The 20,570-nt window shown below is 47.6% G+C and overlaps 1 protein-coding gene across 1 annotated transcript in view; it reads right to left on the bottom strand.

The window, feature by feature from the left end:
* Positions 1-20,570, bottom strand: part of Myo18b (myosin XVIIIB) — a 239,358-nt gene that overhangs the window by 85,070 nt on the left and 133,718 nt on the right. The window contains exons 30-34 of the mRNA XM_008849005.2: positions 20,211-20,334; positions 19,166-19,366; positions 16,403-16,513; positions 13,305-13,409; positions 3,828-3,980 (exon numbers count right to left, since the gene is read on the bottom strand). Of these exons, the coding sequence (XP_008847227.1) occupies positions 3,828-3,980; positions 13,305-13,409; positions 16,403-16,513; positions 19,166-19,366; positions 20,211-20,334 (694 nt within the window). The remainder of the gene's footprint in view (positions 1-3,827; positions 3,981-13,304; positions 13,410-16,402; positions 16,514-19,165; positions 19,367-20,210; positions 20,335-20,570) is intronic.

The following is a 20,570-nucleotide window of genomic DNA, read 5'->3' as shown; positions in this document are numbered from 1 at the left end:
CCCCTCCTCCTCCTCTTCCTCCTCCTCCTCCTCCCCCTCCTCCCCCTCCCCCTCCCAGGGTCAGTAGCTGACTCCAGTTTAAAGGGGCCCTGCTCTTCCCTACCCGAGGCCCTCACTCATCTCCCAAGTTAAGAGGTGTGGCTGCTTCATGCTTCTGCACCACCGTTCTGCTTCTGTCTTATCAGGTGTGGATTCCACAGGGTGGGTACCACACCTGTCTTACTGACCAAGAGTCCTGTATCTCACACATCACATGACATACAGTGTTACTGCACAAATACCCAATGATGCATGGATGAATGGAGGGAATTGTTCAGTGCCATATCCAGCTCTTAAAAGGCAGCCAGAAGCAAAGTTGGCTTACTCCTCTCCCTCCCCCCTTTCACTTGTCCCAGCCTCTCTCCCTGGAGCCTTCAGGCTCAGGACAAATGCCAGACATCAGACAGGAGCCACAGTGGTGCCCAGAATCATCACTGCTTTATCTAATTAGCTTCGACTCCAGCATCCGGGACACGTGTGCCAAGAGCCAAAGCAACTGTACCCTGACCTCTGGTCCAGGAGATCCATCCTTACAGTGATTTCCATGACAACAGCAGCAGAAAGCCAAGGCTGTGGATTCCCTTTGATGGGAGCCGGATGTAGAGAGCAGGGAAAGAGGACTTTCAGAAGAATGAGCCTCTCTGATTCCCTCAAGGCGCCTACATTAAACATCACTGTTTCCTCCGAACACACATCTTAACCCTGCTGAGGGAGAGTTCTCAGAAACAGTTCTTAAAAAAGAAAAGAGGAAATGAAACAAAGCTACCCGAGGTTCCTTTGTGAGAACACTCACCTGGGGGGAGGGGAGGCAGGAACCTTTCACTTGAAGGAAAATGGGGTGTAAGGTCCTCTTCCTGGGGGTTGATGAATGAACGTGAGGTGCCCAGCCTCCAGTATGGCACAAGGGCATGTCGGCTGATCTAAGAGGAGCCAAGCTACACAGGCCTCCCCAACCCACCCTCTCAAACAAGCAGGGAGATGCAGTGTGACACACAGGGTCCCAAGTTCTGCACGGACAGTCTCAAGTTATGGGTCTCAGCTGTGTCATGCACTGCTGTGCCATCTGGCCACACCTGTCTCTACCTCTGTACAAAATGTCCCCATCTATAAAACGGGCATGGTGCTCCTTCCCTCTGACTCCCATGGCGGCTGAGTAGGCACCCTCTGCCCCAGGTGTATCTGGCTCCAACATGACCAGGAAGGGGTGTGGTGACTGAGTACCCTGCCTTGCCCAGGACACAGGGCTTTGGGTGCCCAAACCAGGAAAATCCCAAGCTAGTCAGAGTGGTTGGTCACCAGGACAAGAATGCACTACCCAGGGAAGAGCAAAGAATCACGCAGCCCAGGGAGGGACAGGCCAGTGTCTCCTAGGTTTGTGGAATTTTGTCTCTTTGGTTCCTTCCCCAAATCCATGCACTTGGTCCCATAATGGAAAACCACAAGATAAGGCCAGATTGGAGGATATTTTGGGGGATGCCTGGCCTGGACTCCTTAAAACTGCCTAGGTCACAAGAAACAAGGTGAGGCTAGGAAACCAGCTGAGGTTTGAGTGGTGGGCCCCATATCACAAATGTCCTGTGGTGCCCTACTCAATCAGGTCTAGGAAGAGAAGGGCTTCATTCCGATTGGGGGGGTTTGAATCAAGTTTGAGGAGTTGTGTTTTGTTTTGTTTCTAACGTCTCTAGTTAAGTGAATACGTTCCACTCAGATTGATTCATTTCACACACAGACACACCAGGACCAGGAGCAACAGAAAGTGTGGGTCCTGTTTCCACACCTGGCACACACTCTACAGCCTGCTGCTGCCTTCCTAGGTCAGGCTGACCTCCATGAGCTCTCTCCAAAAAGAAGGCTGTGTTTAGAGTCAGGAAACATGAGTCCCAGGTGTGGCTCTGCCTGACTGGCTATGTGGCCTTGGACCTCTCTGACTCTGTTTCTTTCCCTATAAGAGAAATGGAACCAGCCAACTGAACTCAACAGAAATACATTCATTCTATAATACACAAAGAACCAGGGGACATCATCTGAGAGAAATGTGGTCTCTGTCCTCAGGAAGATGGCAGTCTTGTCACAGAGGCAGGCATGACATTAATGAAGGCCTGTTTGAGGTCCTGGGATAGTCAGTGAGGACAAAGAAACTGCCACCCACGAGGTGTGGCTGAGGACGGATGGCAGAAGGCTGGGGAAGGAGAAGGAAGGATGGAATGCTGTGCACAGGGAGGCGGGGCATATGGAGCTCAGCAAGAATACCTTCTCTGAGCAGAAGCAAGCTGTCTTCCAGGCTGACACAAAATGATATGACACTCTTAGGGCTGCCGAGTCTCCCTGGTGGTATCAGCTCAGTGGTGAGTCCCTGCTATGGCCCAGCTTAGGGACATCTCTCCTGGAGTCTCTCACAGTCCTGTGAAAGCACTAGCATCTCTCAACACTTCTGTCCTGGTCTCCGAGGACACAGCCCTTGCTTGTTACGTCTCCTGTAGATGCAGCTGCCGTGCCGGGGCTCTTGTCCCATCCCTTCCACTCTCAGATGTGCTGCTGGAGTTGGCAGGAAGGGAGGGTGGAGCCCGGGGCCCTGGCCTTGAATCCTGACTCCATTGCTGTCTAGATGTGAACTTTGTGTGGGATATCTCCCCTCCCCTTACCCAGTCACCTCATATAAGGCAGAGTTGACAATCCTCAGGACATGTCATGTTTTGAATATGAAGTGTCCCTTCCCCCAAAGGCTCTTGAGATGAAGGCCTGGTTCCTCTGCAGTTGCACTATTGAGAGGTGGTTAGATTATGAGGGCACCGACCTCATCAGGGGAGGAGTCCATTGATCAGTTCACAGCCCAATGGGCTATGAGTAGAGGGGGCCAATTGAAAGAAGTAGGGTCACTGGGATGTCGTTCTGAAGGGATTCTCCTCTCTCTCTCTCTCTCTCTCTCTCTCTCCCTCTTTCTCAATCTCTCTCTTTTCCCCTCCTGTCTCTCCCTCCCTCTCTCCTTCATGGCCACCTTGATGTAAGCATCTCTGTTCTAAACCCTCTCTCCCATGAGGCCTCAGCACAGGCCCAGGGTGTCGGGGCCAAGTGACCTGGGCTAAACCCGCTGAAAGCACAAGCTCAAGTAGGGCTTTCCTCTGACTAGTCTATGTTGTTGAATTGTGCTGAGAATGTCGGGTAACGTATAAAGAGGACTCAGTGTATAGGGGAGGATGGAGGGCATATGAAGCCTCAATCAGTATCATCAGGATAAAGTGGCCAGTCTAATGGCCATGGTGTTTTGTTTCTGCGAGGAGCTGACTTTATACTATTAGCCCTACAGCTGTTTGTTGTTGTTGTTGCTGCTGCTGCTGCTGTTTTGAGACAAGGTCTCACCATGTAAATGGCCTCAAACTCACAGAAATCTACTTCCCTCTACCTCCCCAGTGCTGGGATTAAAGGTGCTCACCCAGAAATCTCTGCTTTTATACCCAACCCTGGTGTCCAGGCATCCACACACTCAAACGAGATGGCCTCAGCCAGTTGGTCCCAGCCTCACTCATACCCTCCAGACAGACACATTCTGCCCCAATCCAACTGAAGGGAGCAGGTTGCCCCATCCTGCTGTAAGTGCACACACACACACACACACACACACACACACACACACATGCACACACACACGCCACCATATCACAGCCCTTCATTGTCTCAGCGTTCCTGACGATCTGAGGAAGCCACAGGCTGGTGACTAGTTCATGTGGCTAAACTGTCCTTAGACTGCCAGGCACCTTAGTGCCTCCCTGGCAGGTGCTGAGGGGGCCCACCTGGCTGTGCACCTTCTCCAGCTCCTCCTTGCTGACTGACATCTTGGCATCTTCCATGGTGGCCAGAAGAAGTTGAGCATCTGACAACAGTGCATGGGTCCTCCGGAGGTCCCTGCGGAGACGCTTCTCCACATCAAAGTCACGGTGGCCAATCTGGAAGCCAAGGAAAGGGGAGTTTAGAAGGCAAAGGAGCTGCCAGAATTCCAATTCCCACAAACTGAGCTCCCTGGGCTCAAATCCTACCTTGACCCTCTTGCCAGACACTGTGGCTCAGACCTATAATCCCAGCCCTTGGGAGGTAGAGGCAGAAAGACTGGGCTACAGCCTGAGACCCTGAAAAACAAAACAGCAACAAAAAGACTCTGTCCTCCATGAGTCTCATCCAAAATTGGGACAGCACCAAGTATGCAGGTGCTATGGAAACCGAAAGCTTGACAGTCTAACGCTTAACACAGGGTGGTGTATCACCATTGTTGCTGTCATCACTGTGTGTCAGATCTACAATGCTCCATTCTGTCCTCTGCCCCGAGCCACCTGTCTGAGTGCCCGTCAAGCCTTCAGGGCCTCTGGGACAGGTGAGTCAGCTGCTGCCTAGGCTCTGGGGACAGAAGGTGGGCAGTGACTCGAGCCTCTGGGGGTGAGGGTCACTGCTGCACCTGATCCGGCACTGCTGGTAGGCTCTGAAGTCTATGGATCTATACAGTGATCTTCTCTGCTTCCCCTTGACGTGTTACCCTGCAGGCTCCCATGGAAGTCCTCCATGCCCCTCAGCAAATAGCTGTGTCCTTTCAAAGCCCTAAATGAAGCTTTCTATGCCAGCAGCTGGTCCCCTTCACCAGCTGAAGAACAGGCATGGGAGGCATTATCCACGGAAGAGACTTTACTCAGGGGCTCACACATTTCTTCCCCTAGAATTCTGAATTCATAGGGGACAGTGGCCAGGAAGGTCACAGAGAGGCCACATCCCGTCACAAGCACAGGGGGGAGTGATAGATGCTTGACACTCCTAGAGGCCAATGATTTAGGCAGAGATAACGCAGAAGAAAGACAGAATCACACTGGGGTCCTGTGCGAACTCCCACAATCTGTGGCAAAGCAGTCAGTGTCCCCTACAGACACCAGCAGACCCCTCCAGAGCACAGCAAAGAACAGAGGTCATCCACTAGAGGGGGAGTTATGAAGAAAATGAGACAGGCGTTTCCTCAGTAGGATTTGTTTCTGCTTGCTGTGAACATTGGTCTGTGTGCCTCTCTTGAATACCCAAGAATAATCCAGAAAGAACATGGGATTAAGAATGAGGTAGCCGAGCCTTTAAATCTCAGCACAGTATTTGCTGGTGGCGAGAGCCCCAGCCAAGTCTGTCTTCTCGCTGAATCTGAGCTTTCTTGTCTATAAGAAGAAAGATTTAAAAAAAAAATCCTTGTGTCCATGTTGGGATGAGACAAGAGTCAAGTGTAATAATGGGTTTCCCAGCACTCTGTGCATCAAGTGCTTTACAAACAGCACTGTGCAGACTGTCTGATGACCCGAGTACTCCTGCAGATTTTGTATTAGGACCCCTCCACAGTCAGCTTGGAATACTCTGAAAAATAAGCTGGTTCTTAGAATATTGCCTCTCCTCCCTCAGATGGATTGCCATGATAAATTTAAAATGCTGGTCTATGATATAAATACACAAAGAGAAATGGAGCTCAGTAGCTGAGCCGAGCTGTGGGCTGGGCACTCTGCCATGCTCTTTGTCACATGCGATTGCTTTTAACTCCAGTGACAATCGCTTTAAAATAGACATTATTATTATTGCCTTTATAAAGGTAGTAATAGCTTATGTTTATGGAGAACATTTTAAGTATTGGGAACTATTCTGCACATTTGGCGGGTAGGACTACATCTAATCACCAGGATGCACCTGTGAACTGTGGAGGCATGTGATTCCCATAGTACAGGCAAGGAGACTGAGGCTTACAGACAGGATCCACCCAGAATCACACAGTCAGGAGGTGGTGGAGTTGGAATAGGAACCCCACTGTGCTGGCAGTTAAGAGGCAATTTTAGCAAGGTGCATCTTTAAGAGGTGTTTTGCTCCTTAACCTTTTCAAGAAGTGTTGCTGAGTCACAGAAGGGCTAGCCACTGAAATCAGAGCTGGCTGGTCCAAGTTAGTGGTGCCTGGAGGGCTCCCCAGAAAGAAGGTACTGTGTGAGCCAAGAGAGGAGAAGAACAGTCTGCACGTGCATTGCTGGGTGACTGGTTCAACAGAAAAACCCTAGGATGGGGGCAGGTCACACAGTAGGAGATTGCTGGGGCTCTCCACATATGCTCCATAACACATGATGCACCTCAGGCAAGTGATCTGCCTGGGTCGCGGAGCTATCAAGTGGCTATGTAGGGAGTCAAACCCATTCACCTCTGCTTAGCATGTAGGTCTCTAAACACTGTGAACAGGGCTTAATGGAGTTGTTCCCTGAGCCTACATTCACTCACTCTAGAATCCAGAGTTTTATGATAATGACCCCAGGCAGTGGCTGTGAACCTTTCTAATATTTGTGTCTGCTTTGCCTCCTGAATGCATCCTAAAGTGCCTTCCTGTGCAGTTCAGCACCAGGACTCCCCCTGATGTGACTGGAATGGCTCAGAGTCTGGTCCCCCCAGTGCCAGCAAGCCTTGGAAAAGCAGGCACTGCCTCCCTCCCACTGGGAGCCTTGCAAACAGAATTCACAACAAAATCTCATACCAAGTCCTCCTCTCCATCTTGCTGAATTGCATTACAGGAGATGAGGGAGGGAAGAGGGACTCATTAGGCTAATGGGAAATAAATGTCATTCTGAGAGATTCCACTTTGCAGCTCAGAGATTCAAATTTGGATAAATATGGTAAATAATTAACCAATGAACCTAAATGATGTTCTTTTGCTATTGTTGCTGAAGCTTCGTTCAAAGCTCAGTTGTTTCCCCATTTACCATAAGGGCAAATTGTTGGGGGGCAGGTGTTAAATGTCGATCATCAAAGACCTCCCTGAACACTATTAAAATATGATTTAGAAATACTGTTAGGAATAACGGAGTGATTTTACAGGTGGGGAAACTGAAGACTGTCTGAGGGTGCTGTGAAAAAGAGATGCTCCCCGGAGTGTGTTTCTAGGACCTAGAACCCGTTTTTTGTTATGTTTTGTATTGTTTTGTTGTTTTGAGATAGGGTCTCATGTAGCCCAGGCTGGCCTTGAACTCTTGATTCTCTTGCACCTGCCACCAAAGGCTGGGGTGACCACCAAATGCTGGGTATATACCACTACACCAGGTTTTGGGTACTAGAAATTTTCAGCAACATCATGCTATAAGATTTTTTAAATTATAAACTTTAAAACAATACAGACCTCTGAAATCCACCTAGGACATTAACATTGGTCCTGAGTAAGTTATTTACTCCTCTCTGAGTCTTAATCTTTCAACTATGTAAAGGGAATATTGTTAGTGTGAAAACTAAAGTATATTAGAAAAAGTTGTAATTGAGTACTAACAAATACTCACTAAAATGAAGAAATAAAGTTAATAGTTTCTGAACCAGCAGTTGAACAAAAGAAAAAATAAAAACACCAATCTGTCTGAAAGTAGAAAATGCATAAAGGAAGAGTAAAGAAAGGAATCAAAAACTAATAAACATGGAACATAAAATAAAAGACCACAAATTAATTTTAATTATATTAGCCATTACAATAAATGTAAATGAGTTATATTTTAAAGTTAGAGACTAAAAGATTGGACTAAAATTAGCCAGCTGTTTAAAGGTGACATGAGCTAGGGCATGCACACACAAACAATCATACACATCTGTGGAGGTTGAAAAGAAAGGGAGAAAAAAGGTGTTAAAGGCAAAGAAATGGAAAAGAATCGGCCCGAATAAAATAAGGTAAGAATCATGGAAAAAAAGAGAGGTAGCAGGTAGTAACCAAATGAAGTCTTCAGGGGAAAAAAAACAATATAAAACTTAGAGGCAGCAAAGTAGGCAAAATCCAAAAGCAGCAGAAACAGATACATTAAACTTATAGTCACATGTTTTTACACTTTTCTTTAATGGCATATGATTTTACATTTTTGTGTAATATTTATAACATAAAATTAACAACTCTGATCAATTTGCCATGTATAAATACCCATGCTTCATAAAATAGTTATTCAGTATTTCATTCAACTTGACCTTGAATTAGAACAATAGAGATCTCAGTAATTTAAAAGAAAAATTATTAGGTATTTACCATGTTAGTGTCCATAATGCCATTACATTAAAAACTCATAGTCAAAAATTCCCCTAAACAATCTCAAATGTTAGTCACTTAGCACCTAATTTATGAATGCTGTGCAACTTCACAAAAGACGCTGACACTCCACGAGGAAGCTCTGGGCCTGCAGGACAACAGAGACACAGGAGCTCCAGGGAACATGCTACCTCAATCGTATGGATATTTTAGTTTAAAAGATTTATATGATTCTAGGAAAATTCAGTGAGAGAACAAATATTAAAAGTAAGTTAAAACTTCAACACAAACCCAAACTGATGGAAAGGAAAGGGGGAAAGAAACAAAAGTGAAGCCAGACATTTACAGATGCATAAGAAGGCAACAGTGAAAATCTGGCCTTGGAAGGTTAAGAGACAGATTTCAGGGCTGGAGAGATGGCTCAGCAGTTAAGCTGCTCTTGCAGAGGACCTACGTTCAATTTCCAGCACCTATATGGCAGCTAACAATCATCAGTAACTCCAATTCCAGGGGATCCGACACCCTATTCTGGCCTCCTCTGGCATTGCATGACATGGGTGCACTTATATCCATGCAGGCAAAACATGCATACACACAAAATAAATATAAATAAAAAGGTTTCTAAAAGTTCTGGTCAAGAAAAAAATTCTCCAAAAGTAATCTTCATTATGGTTAAGAAGGCAAACATTCTGATATAAAAGATTTTTAAATCAGAAAATACTGCAGAAATAAGCTGCAGGTTAGCCTACATGAAAAGCTAGATGTAAGGATAAAGTCTTGTAATGCATCGGTTACCAAATCCACTCAATAAGGAAGAGAAAAATGCCTGAAATTGTGCTTAAGTGTGGCTACAGAACTCTGAGACAGCAACTGAATATCGATCCTGCCTCCAGAAAGAAACCATACCCCAGAAAGGTTAGAAAGCAAACCATTTCAAGTTTCCACATCCCCATTTAAAAACATTTCAAAAATAGTTGTGCAATGATTTTATGTGCACTGGATAACCAGTAAGGAAAGAAAATGTCATTTATGATTCTAGTTTCAAAAATTCTTAACTGTTGGCCGTCCAGTAGAGTACATGTTATATCAGACGGTCAGGGAAATTGATCAGGAAGACCTGTCAGAAGACCCCGCACCACATTGTATTCCTAGAGGGATGAAGCTGGTCCCGGGGTGGCTGCCCACCACAAGAAGCACATGATCAGATTCAATAAGTTTTACTTTCAATATAAAAATTACAATGTTAGAAAGAGGATAAAACCTGTTTAGAGTTACTGATGAAATGCACACTAGAAATAGTCCTGTGACAAAACTTTAGCTGCATCCACGTAGGAAAGGGCCTTCCCTAAGTCTTACTCTAGAGGCCTGGGTCAGTGGAATAGGGAGAGACAGAATGCATGCTTTTCTTTCATTGAGATTTTTCTGATGTCTACAGGCAAAATTGTTCTCATTTCTAAATGGTAAGATCATCAACACAGAGAAATCTAAAACAATCTACAGATCAACTATGAAAATAATGAGCTCACTGAGTTTACTAGATACAAGATCAGTATTACCTGTCTTCTCAAGTGCCACAAAGACCAAGTAAATGGAAACAGAGACATACACTAGCCACAAAGCTGTGGAAACCAAGTGCTTTCCGGAAATAAATCTAATTACCATGCTTACAACTTATATCATTAAAAATTGAAATATTACCAAATGCTGTAAGTAAATGGAGAGAGGCAGCGTGGGTAATTATACAGCTTAAATATAAAATCATCAGTTGTTGCCTGTCTAACTTATAAATCAACAAATTCTCAAAGAATGTCACATCAAGTTTTATTTTAGGATCATTTGCTGTTGGGGGTTGCAGGGGCTGGAACTAGGGTCTTGTGCATACTAGATAAGTACTCTACTATTCAGATCCTCTCCCAGTCTGTGGAATCTTAAGATTATTAAGGAATTGGAAAGAGAAGATTATTTTTAAAAACAAGATAAAATGCCCTGTGTTCTAGTTTCTTTTTGGCTACTATGGTTCAAAAAAAAAAAAAAAAAACAACAAAAAAACAGGACCAGAAGCAATTTAGAAGAGGAAACCATATATTTGACTTACAGTTCCAGGTCACAACCCATCACTGAGGGAAGTCAGGGCAGGAAACTCAAGCAAGAAGTTGAGGCAGAAATCATTGAGGAGCACTGCTGGCTGGCTGTCAGTCTCACGTTAAGCTATCGTCCTTACACAGCTCAGACCCACTTGCCTGGGGAACGGTGCTGTTCACAGTGGGCTGAGCCCTCCTGCATCAGTCAACAATCAAGACAATTTCCACAGACACACCCACAAGCCAATCTGATCTGGGAAATCCCAAAAGTGAGACTCCTTCTTCAGGTGACTCTAGGCTGTGTCAAATTCTACAAATTGTCAAAAATCAGGCAGTAAGACCAGATGGTCAGGAATAGAGAGGTTCAACTAGGAAGTAGAACACAGCAGACCCGTATACAACAACAAGCATGTGCCGACACAGAAAACCCAGGCATGAAATAAAATAAAGGTCACCTACACCAGCAAAGGTTCCTACCTCACACCACACACCCACATAAGCTCTAGACGGACTTAAAACCTAATCATATGAAAAGTAGAGTTTTTAAGACATATGGTAAAATATGAACTGAAGTTCAAAAAGTTAAAACAGAAAAGCATAAACCACACAGGTAATGTGACTGTGTCAAAAGCACTTTGTATTAGCTGAAGGGCAATACAAAAAACAAGAGCCAGAGCTATTTGAAAAATATATTACTAGAAGGGATTAGCATGTTAAACGGAGAGCAAACATGATTCACAGAAGACCATTGTCTATGAACGGGTGAGTCCCAGTGACACAAAACACCCACAGGGAGAACAAAGTTTAACAAGAACAGCCCTACAGAATAGAGAGGCAGAGGGACTGGACTAGCCTCAACACCAGTATGTGGGGGACAAAAGACAGCACAGAGCCATACACACTGTCCATCGTTAAAGCTCAAATGTATCACTCCAGCCTCAGTGTCTGTAGAGGAAAGAGGGAGGGAGAGACGGGAGCTTGGGAGGGACAGCAAGAAGCCTTGGCTGGTTTGGGAAGGTTTTGTTTCCTGGATCCCATGGGACACAATAAGGCAGTGTGTGTATTCATTTGTGTGAGCCCTGGGTGGCTGGTGCACACCCCTGTCACAGCATTCACCTGCTTTTCCACACGTTTGGTGAAGGTCATAAGAAAAACATTGAAATCATCCAATTTGACCATTTATCAAAGGAGGCATTTTATTGATCTAAAGTTCTCTTTGCAAGTAAAATTGATTTCAGCAATATTTATAAAACTCTTTGCTTTCCCAGTGCTGTGGATGGAGCCTAGTGCCTTGTATCTGCTGGAAACGAGCTCTACCCCTGAGCCAGGTCTCCAGCCCAGGAGCCTTTCAGTGGGCCTCAAATCAATAGATACAAATATTGATTGTCCTTTTAGAATCAGACATCACCCTTGGCAGATCATTCAGTGACTACTTGAGACATCAGCTCCTCCATGGAATTTCAAGAATCTGGGACCAAAAATATTTAAACCTGATTCTGGAATCTCCAAAAGTGTCTAGAACTTTCCATTGCTGTCACCTCACGTCTTTACCAAGTGGTGGGCTCTTGGTAGGGGTATGAAGGGAATCAAATATCATGCCTCTGAATCCTATTTGTCTTAATTGTCCCACTGAAAAACTAGAAAGCCAGGGTTGGACGGTGACAGGACTGTCCTGTGGATGCCTCTGGCTTCAGTTCCCACGCTGTTGCCATGCCTTGCTCTGAGATCCACTCATTGAACCTGTTTGTGTTTAAGTTCAGAATGGGTGCTTCTTTAGTTCAAGGCCCCAGTGCCCAGAGGACCATCAGCAGCCAGCTCCTTCCTTTGTGAATGAGTCAGAACTCTGAGGAAGGAGTCCAATAGGGGGCTGACTGACAGACATTGTACACATGTGCAGCAAGCACAGGAAATGGGGCACTTTCGTGACACTAACAAGCCTTGCAGGCATTTCCCACCAAGCTGGTGTCCTGGTTGGGATGTGAAGTGGTTCTCAACAAGGCTCAGGTGCAGAAGGCTTATTTGGACCGGTGACACTGATAAGAGAGTTCACCAGGGCACTGGCTCCTATCAGTGGGTTTACTCTGATGGGTGGTTAGGAGGTGGGGTCTGGTTGGAGGAAGTGGTTCACTAGGGTTGTAACCTAGAGTCTTGTCCCCATCCCATCCTGTCTCTCTGCTTCCTGGCTGCTCCACAGTGAGCTCCGTTGCTGTGTCATGTACACCTACCAAGATGCTCTTTCTCAGTGCACAGGGCCATTCAGCATGGCACCAAGTGATGAGGACTGAAATCTGGAGCCCAAATCTGCCCCCCTCAACTCCCATGACCTAACACACTTTGTCTTGGCAGCTGGTGGGGCCTCTGACTCTGCAGTCAGAGTAATTCTGAGCTCTGCTGGGTAATGAGCAGAGATCACTGGAAGGAGAGAGGAAGAGGAGGAAGGAGGATGATTCTGTCCTCTGGAAGCACTTGGCAGGGTCTGCAGACATATCTAGTTGGCACACTGGGGAAGGAGTGCTAGCAGCTCACAGGTGGAACTGGGGTAACTCAACCTCTCAATGCAGGACAGTCCATCCATAAGACACATGCGATCCAGAAGCTTAGAACTCACAGAGCTATGCTGAGGACCCCAGTGCAGTGACAAGGACAGGCCTGTGGGGCAGAGCGGCTAATAAGTTGACCAAAATACAGACAGCCCAGCAGAGGTGACAGCACACCTGCCCTCTCCCAGCCTGGTTGCTTTCCTGAGAAAGACTGGTACCCACGAGGCCAGCCATGACCGCAGTCACCATTCACACCAACCCTATTATCACAGCACTGTCCATAGTCCACTCCCAGCAGCCACTGAAGGCCATGTGGCCTCGTTTGCCTGTCCCAGCTGGCCCTGATCAGTTTATTCCAGTGGGTTTCACTAAGAAGTCTGCTGGTCACCAGTCCCTGAGGCCTGCTTCGAGGAGTCAGTGAGTGTAGGAAGGAAGGAGGGTAAGAAGCAGGTTCTCTAAGGACACAAGGCCAGCTGAGAGGTCTGTCCTAACCCTTCCTGAAGACCAACACACCCTTGCTGCAGCCGGCTTTCCCACACATCCATCCCTCTGACAGAGCCCAGAGGCAGGGTGAGTCACCTCAAAGGTCTGCCGATGTCTCCGCCTTACCTGGTCACACAGGGTTCCAATCAAGCCTTCCAAATCCTGCTTCTCATGAAGGACCATCTGCTTCTCCTCGTATTCCTGCTCCAACTGCATCTCCAGCTGGCGCAGCTGTGGGCACATGGGCAGAGTGAGTGTGGGGTGACTGATCCCCAGATAGACAAGTCCCTCAGCTCAGAGAGGAGGGCACAGGGAGCCTACAGCCTTGCTCCAAGGAGGAAGGCTGCCTGGCAGTGGGAGGGGCCTCTCTGGGAGAGAACACAGCAGCCCGAAAGCTTGGGAGATGGACAAGAAGAAGCAAAGCCGACCAGTCTGGGAGAGCCCTTTGCCACCCACTGTGACATCTACAGTCAGGCCACTGCTTGAGCATTTATACATCTTAGCAGGCTGACTGTGTGTGTGTGTGTGTGTGTGTGTGTGTGTGTGTGTGCATGTGTGTGTGCACATGTGCGTGTGTGTGCGTGCGTGTGCGTGTGTGTGGTGTGCATGCGTGTGCGTATGTGTGTGCATATTCATGTATGTTCATGTGTACACACAGGTGCATGTGTGCCTCTCTGTGTATACACCTGTATATGTGTCTGTGTAAATGTGGAAGCCAGGATTTGATATTGGGTATCTTCCGCTACTGCTGTGCTCTCCACATTATATTTTCAGACAGGGTCTCTCACTGAACCCAGAGGGCACCGATTGGCTAGACTGGCTGGCTGGCCAGCTCCCAGGATTCTCCTCTCTCTGACCCACCAGCACTGAGGTCACAGAGGCCCACCCACCAGAGGTTTGCATGGGTGTTCGAGATCAGAACTCAGGTTCTCCTGCTTGTATAGTGAGCACTTCATCCACTGCACCATCTCCCCATCTCTCACTCTGACTCCTGAAGGCTGTGCAGCCCGGTGTTAGGATTCACATCCATCTCCCTTAATGAATACATTACAACAGGGGCTGGAGAGATGGCTCAACAGTTAAGAGCACTAGCAGCTCTTCCAAAGGACCCAGATTCAGTTCCCAGCACCCACATGATGATGAACAACTGCCTATAACTCCAGTTTCAGGGGATCTGCTGCCCTCTTCTGGCCTCTATAGCTATTCTGTGACATAGGAGCACTTACATACATGTAAGCACAACACTCATACACACAAAATAAAAATAAATAGATTTTAAAAAATACAACAGTTGAAAACAGAATACCAACCAAGGTTTTCCAGAGGTTATTTGGTGTTGTAGCTTGTGTGCATCCCTTCTAATCCCTAGTGTGATGGGATCTGGAGGGGGCCTTTGGGACATGATTGAGGTTAGATGTGACCATGAGTATGGCCACTCCACAACGAATTAGTGCCCTTGTGAGAGAGAACACTAGGACGCCTCTCTTTCTGTCTCTCTGTCTCCCCAGCTCCACCTTGTCTTTCCCACATAAGCATACACTGTGGCTATCTTCAAGACTGCTTTTACCAAACCCCCAGTGTACTGGCACCCTGACCTTGAATGCCCTGGGCTCCAGAACTGTGAGTAGGAATTCTGGTCATGGGAACCACAGGCTGCAGTGTTTTCCTCCAGCAGTCCCCAATGCCTGATGAACAGCGCCTGATTTAATTTGCAATTGGCTCTGATTTTTCAGCAATTACCCAACAAACAGGGCATCCCTCACCCAAATAACTACCCTAGGGAAGCTGTACTTGGCGGGCTCGCCACAAACCTAGCTCATTGGCATCAGTTCATGCCCTTCACCTTCTGCCTGCATCTGGAGCCATCAGTAGCTCATGTCACAGACAGGTAAGACAGAGAGGAGTCAGTCAGTCCTACCATCCCAGAAACCCACAGTACCACAGGCCACTAGCTGGTTCCCTGCCCTGGCAAGAGACACCTAACAGAACAATCACTCCAAAGGAAAACTGCTGTCAGAGTACATTGTAAGGAGAGAAATACCCCTCTCTGTCCTTGCGCTTTGCATTATAAATCTGTCCAGACAAATCTGCAGGAGGTCTGGACACTCCGCCAACCCATGGGACTCTTCGTTTGGGGCACATACCATACTCCAGGGCTCTTGGAACAAAACAGAAATATGTGTACCCTTTACCTGACTGCCTCCTGACCCATGAGAGAGAAAATGCTGACTGATGATCATTTTTCACAAAGCAAGGTCACTCTAAAGCTTTCTTTGAAGAGTTAGAAATATAATCACTCTGGGCCAGCTAGATGGCTTAGCGAGTACAGGCACTTGCCACCAAGCCCAATGACCTGAGTTCAATCCCTGGGGACCTATATGATGGAAGGAGAGAAGTGACTCTAGAAAGCTGTGCTCTGACCACCACATACACACCGTGACTCATACCCAAGTAAATAATAAACATAAATAAATAAATGTAATATAAAAGACTCTTAAGAAATATAGCCAGTCCCCTCTTGTCTGCTTCAAAGAGACTGGAAATATAAACCACCACCCAGAAGAATACACAGAATTATAAAGTGTTTATGCCAAGTCCTAGGGAGACTGTGAAGAATATTTCCCTGTGGTCCCTGAGTGATGGAAGAGGAGGAGGATGGAGGGGACAAAGTCACACATGTTAGAGTAACTATGGAGGCTAGTTAAATAAGGCTTAATGCAGGACTCTTGGGCTATTTCCCTCTAAGAATTGACTAGTCTGCGCATGTACAGGAGAGTTTATGGATTATAATAGCAGGAAACGGGACATAAAACCAAAATGTCCAACACTAGAGAGGGGTCACAGATGAAGTTAGAGAACATGCTTCAGGCAGAGTATTGTGAAGACATCAAGCATAATGTTAGATTCACAGAGGCTACGACAGGCTGGTGACTGAAAACAATGGGCTTGGAAACAGGGCATTCAGTGAAAGGCTGTCTCCACATCGTGTGTGGGGACTGTGTGGACGCTGAAAGGGACAGAGAACCATCTAGAACAGCAGTGATCACGGTCTCTGGGTGCAGGGCTGACTGCTTTCTTAGACTTCTGGAAGCTTCTTCAGGTTCCAAGATTGTGTTTAAGTACTTTAGGGCCCAGACCCTTGAGAGCCCCCTGGAGCTGAGGACTCAGGTGTTCACAGATTAAGCATGTGTGTAGGCCCCAGGGTGTGCCCGCTGCTCACACACCCGTTTCTGACAGGTCTGGCGCACATCCTCCAGCTCCTCCTCCTGGTCCTCATGGTCCTGCTGATGTATCTGCTTCATTCGCTCGATCTCCAGCTCAAACCGCTGGCGGAGCTGGGGACGACAGACACGGACAGTGAGTGGAGGTAGCCGGAGTCCACGGCCCAGCCCTCCACGCCACCCTCTGCCTTCCTGTGGCACTTTCCATTCTTAATATGTACATCAGAGTGATGTCACCTCCCTTCCACCCCAGAAGGTCAAAAGGCGCTGCCCCTGCCCCTTCCTGTGGTCATGAGATACCACTTGCATTATATTCTAAAACTGGGTTTAGATGCAGCCTCAGAATCCTTAACACTCTTCAAAGAAACTAAATTTCCTCCCTGTTTGAGAAGTCTGCAGCCACTGTCCCTACCATGGAGATGAAGCCAGAAAATGAACAAAACTGTCTAGACTCCCTGTTACCCAAGACCTTAGTGACGATCCTAACGGATAATGCACACCAGTCCCCCAGCACGCCCGGCTTAAATTAGCCTCATTTTGGTACCAGCTCCCTCCTCTCCTTGGGCATGATGGCTGCAGTTATGGAAAGATGGTTCCCAATAAGGGGCCTGTGCAAGGAAATATAATACTGCTTTTTCATTTTTTTTCTAGCCTCTGGGGCACTCCTGACATCTACAATACCATTTATGTCAAACTTATACGAGTTAACATAAAACTCCCCAGAAAAAAGTGCTGTATCGGAATCAATAAATATCCTCCTGGCATCAGCAAATGCAGTGCATGGCTCTGGGTGAGCTGAAGGTGTGGACTCAGCCTCTCTTCTGGTTCAAGTTCAGGGTGGGAAGTGAGGAAGTGTGTTTGTTTCTGTTCTCAAGGTCAGGGTTCTGTACTGTGGCCCTCAGAGGCGCTGGGAGAACTTTAAGAGATAATGAGATTTTCAAAATGCTTGCTGGCTCCTTGGCTGTGCTCAGAGAAAGAAGCCTGGGCTGCCACATGGTGCTCTGCCACCAGTGACGTACCCGCACAGACCTGGCAAGTTCTACAGGAGTCTTCATTGATTCCCACTTGGGGCTGGGGAGTGGCTCCCATCAAATGGAACAGGAGCCTGAAGTCTAGGGAAGCCACACCCAAGGGACAGTGGGCTGATTCACAGATCCCAGCCTTCCAGGACCATAGTACAGCTCTTTTGACGTCACGAGACGCTGTGGACCCTGAGCCTTTGCGTCAGCTGTTCCTTTACCTGGAACTCTCTCTGCATCAGTTCTGATCAGTCTTCAGCTTTCAAGGTTAATTGTGCCTCTTCCTCCAGAGAGCTTCCTTGCCTCCTCCCTCAGCCTTCTCCCAAGAAGAGAGCTGTAGGTTCAGGATTCCCGTAACCCTGAACGTAACTACAAGCTCTGGGAAGGCAGAGAGACCATGGATGCTCCTCCTTCCCTGTGGCCCCTGATGCGGATGAGGCACGTAATACATTTAATTGACAAACTTAAGCTTGCCAGCCTCTAAGACCCTCAGTCCCTGACGGTACCCATGTCACCCACTCCGGAGGTACCATCCTGTGAAACAGAGTGAGGGTAAGTGAGATTCGAGGGCCGGTTTACTATACTGGTTTAGCAGGGCCACTTACAGTCCATCCGCTTTACTCATTCATTTCTCAGAGCACAGGTTCCTGCAGGTGGGGTTCCCAGTCTTTTTAAAAAGAATTGCCTGTCACAAAAATCCTCCACTAGAAATTTCCTTAGAGCTCAGCATTACAGAGAAGGTCTAACTGTTACTTCAGCCAAGGTTGGCCTCAAACTCACGACAGTCCTCCCGCCCCAGTCTCCCAGGGTACAGGGATACAGGGTGAGCCACCACCTAGCTCTTAGTGATTTCATTAACTTATATTTCTCTGGTTCAAGTTGCCTTTTTTAGATTTTTCTTGGTGCTAAGCATTTGCCTTATAATGGCTTCAAACACTAGGGATTGATGTGAACCCAGAAAGAAGCAGGAAAAAGCCTCTTCCCTTGACTTCACTGAAGATGCTGAAAGTTAGTATCTGACACTCCCTCCCACTCCACTTAGGTATTTTAGATTTCCCGCAGACTGGCAGTCCCATCTACCCCAACACGGTGCTTGAAATAAGACTGTCTATGCTCTGATGACTCCAGTTCAAATCCTAACCCCATCATGTCACTCTCTCTCCCTCTCCGTATCCAGGCCTCAACTTCCATATCCATGAGAGTGGTGATCCTCCTGTTTCCCACACAAAGCTCTTGTACAGAACTGAGGGAGGAAGTCAGGGAGAGCTAGCAAGCTAGGGATGAAGTCTCGTACACAGACAGTGACCAACGTTAAATATTTGGTCAGTAGTCACGTATTGAGAACCAACAGTGTATCTGTGTCATTCTAGGATCTAACAGGCACTGAGAAGCAAGACCCCTACCCCAAAGAAACCAGTGTATATTAGTGGGGAAGAGAGGTCCTGAGAAGGATACTGTGCAACTGGACTGTCACCAAGGAAAGCAGCCAGCCAAGGGGGCAGGTGGGCTTTTGCAAGGGGCTGGCTTCTCCGAAGGAATGGCTGTCCTCGCTGAGGGATATGAGGAGAAGCCTGGATCATGAAGTATTTGAATGTCAGACTTAAGAGTGGAGAGGCTTTCTGGGGTAACAGGGAGCCATGGAAGGCAGAGGCGCAGCAGGGGGAGGAAGCCCTGTGGTGTTTTCACACCATTCCTCTAGGGAGAGCCTGGCACAGGCCCAGCAAACCCTCAACAGGGGGTTCTCTACCTGCTCCAGCTGCTTGATGGTGTTTTCCTGCTGGCTATGGACCTTGTCTCGTTCCAGAGCACTGGACTCCAGCTTCCACAGCCTCTCCTTCAAGCTGGCCACTCCATTCCCCCCCACCAAGGAGGAGCTCAGCAGCTCCTGCTTCTGGTCTTGTAGCTGCTTTACCTCCTGCTTCAGCCTCAAGGCTTCTTGATCCTTTTGCTACAAAGGAAAAGGCAGAGGACTGGGGTCATGTGATCACGTTCTTCTACAGGATCTCCCCATTTAGTGCAGGCTGACCTCAGATTCGGGATCCTCCTGCCTCAGCTTTCCAAGGGTTGGGATGGCAAGCTTACACCACCATGCAGGGCCCCACTTCTCTACCCTGTGGCTCCTCACAGTGCCCCAGGGGACACCAGCAGGGCTGCACTTTGGGAGGGCTCAGGGGAGCGACTAAGGGATAGAGGAGGTGGGATTTTCCTGGAGTTAGAGCTCAGAGCGCTTAAGGGAAGCAAAGGCATAGCACTAAAGCTCAATGGGATGCCTGCTAAGGCTACGACCAGGCTACAAGTCACTGCGGTGGAGGGCCTAGGTATGACCCTTCCAAGTAAGGATGTTGCTCCAGGGCCAAAGATTGTGGGCTAGCTAACGCAGAAGATGAAAGTGTGCAGACTCTGTGGAGGCAACAGGGAGCCGCAGAAGAACAGGAGCGAGTCAGTTTCTGTTGTGTGTCATAGTTTCATAAGACTCCTCTGTATCAGAGACTGCACGAGCAGGCCAGAGCTCCTGGCTCAGGTTACAGCTGACTAGGTTGTACTTTTTGCTAAGTCTCTGGGACCTCTAGGTGGCCATCTCAGACTCTGCAGATGACTAGAGCAAGATCACAGCACCAATCTACAGAGCACAATCAGTGTGACAACCACCGTGGTGTCCTGAGTACGTGCTGGGAACCGAGGCTGCAGCTGCCTGGTGGGCTAGGACACCCACATGGGGCTCTCTTCTGTCACCTGCAGCCGAAGCATGCTGGCATTTCAAGAGAGTTCAGCGACCTGGGCACCCCACTCACCTCCAGCTGCTGCTGTAGCCGGCCCAGCTCACTACATGTGCTGCTGTTCTCCTGGCTCAATTTCTCCCGGAGGCTCTTCTCAAACACGGACTGTCCAAGCGCCTGGGCCAGCTGCATGTCAAATCTGTCCAAGGCGGAACAGATACATCAGGGCACCAGGGGACAGTGGTATGCTGAGAAGTATGGGGAAGGGGATTGATGGGCCAGTGCCTGTGGAGGGCTCTAAACAGGGGAGCCCAGAACACCATGGAGGGAAGTTCAAAATATCTAAAGACTTTCTGTCCAATCACTGGAAACCTGATAAAATATATAGACAAATAATAAAACTATATATAAATATGGAGTAAAAACAAATTACAT

Source organism: Nannospalax galili, unplaced genomic scaffold, assembly GCF_000622305.1.
Source record: "Nannospalax galili isolate Female #2095 unplaced genomic scaffold, S.galili_v1.0 scaffold103, whole genome shotgun sequence".
NCBI lineage: Eukaryota > Metazoa > Chordata > Mammalia > Rodentia > Spalacidae > Nannospalax > Nannospalax galili.
The sequence above is the reverse complement of the archived record's forward strand: the minus strand, read 5'-3'. Positions and strand labels throughout refer to the sequence as shown.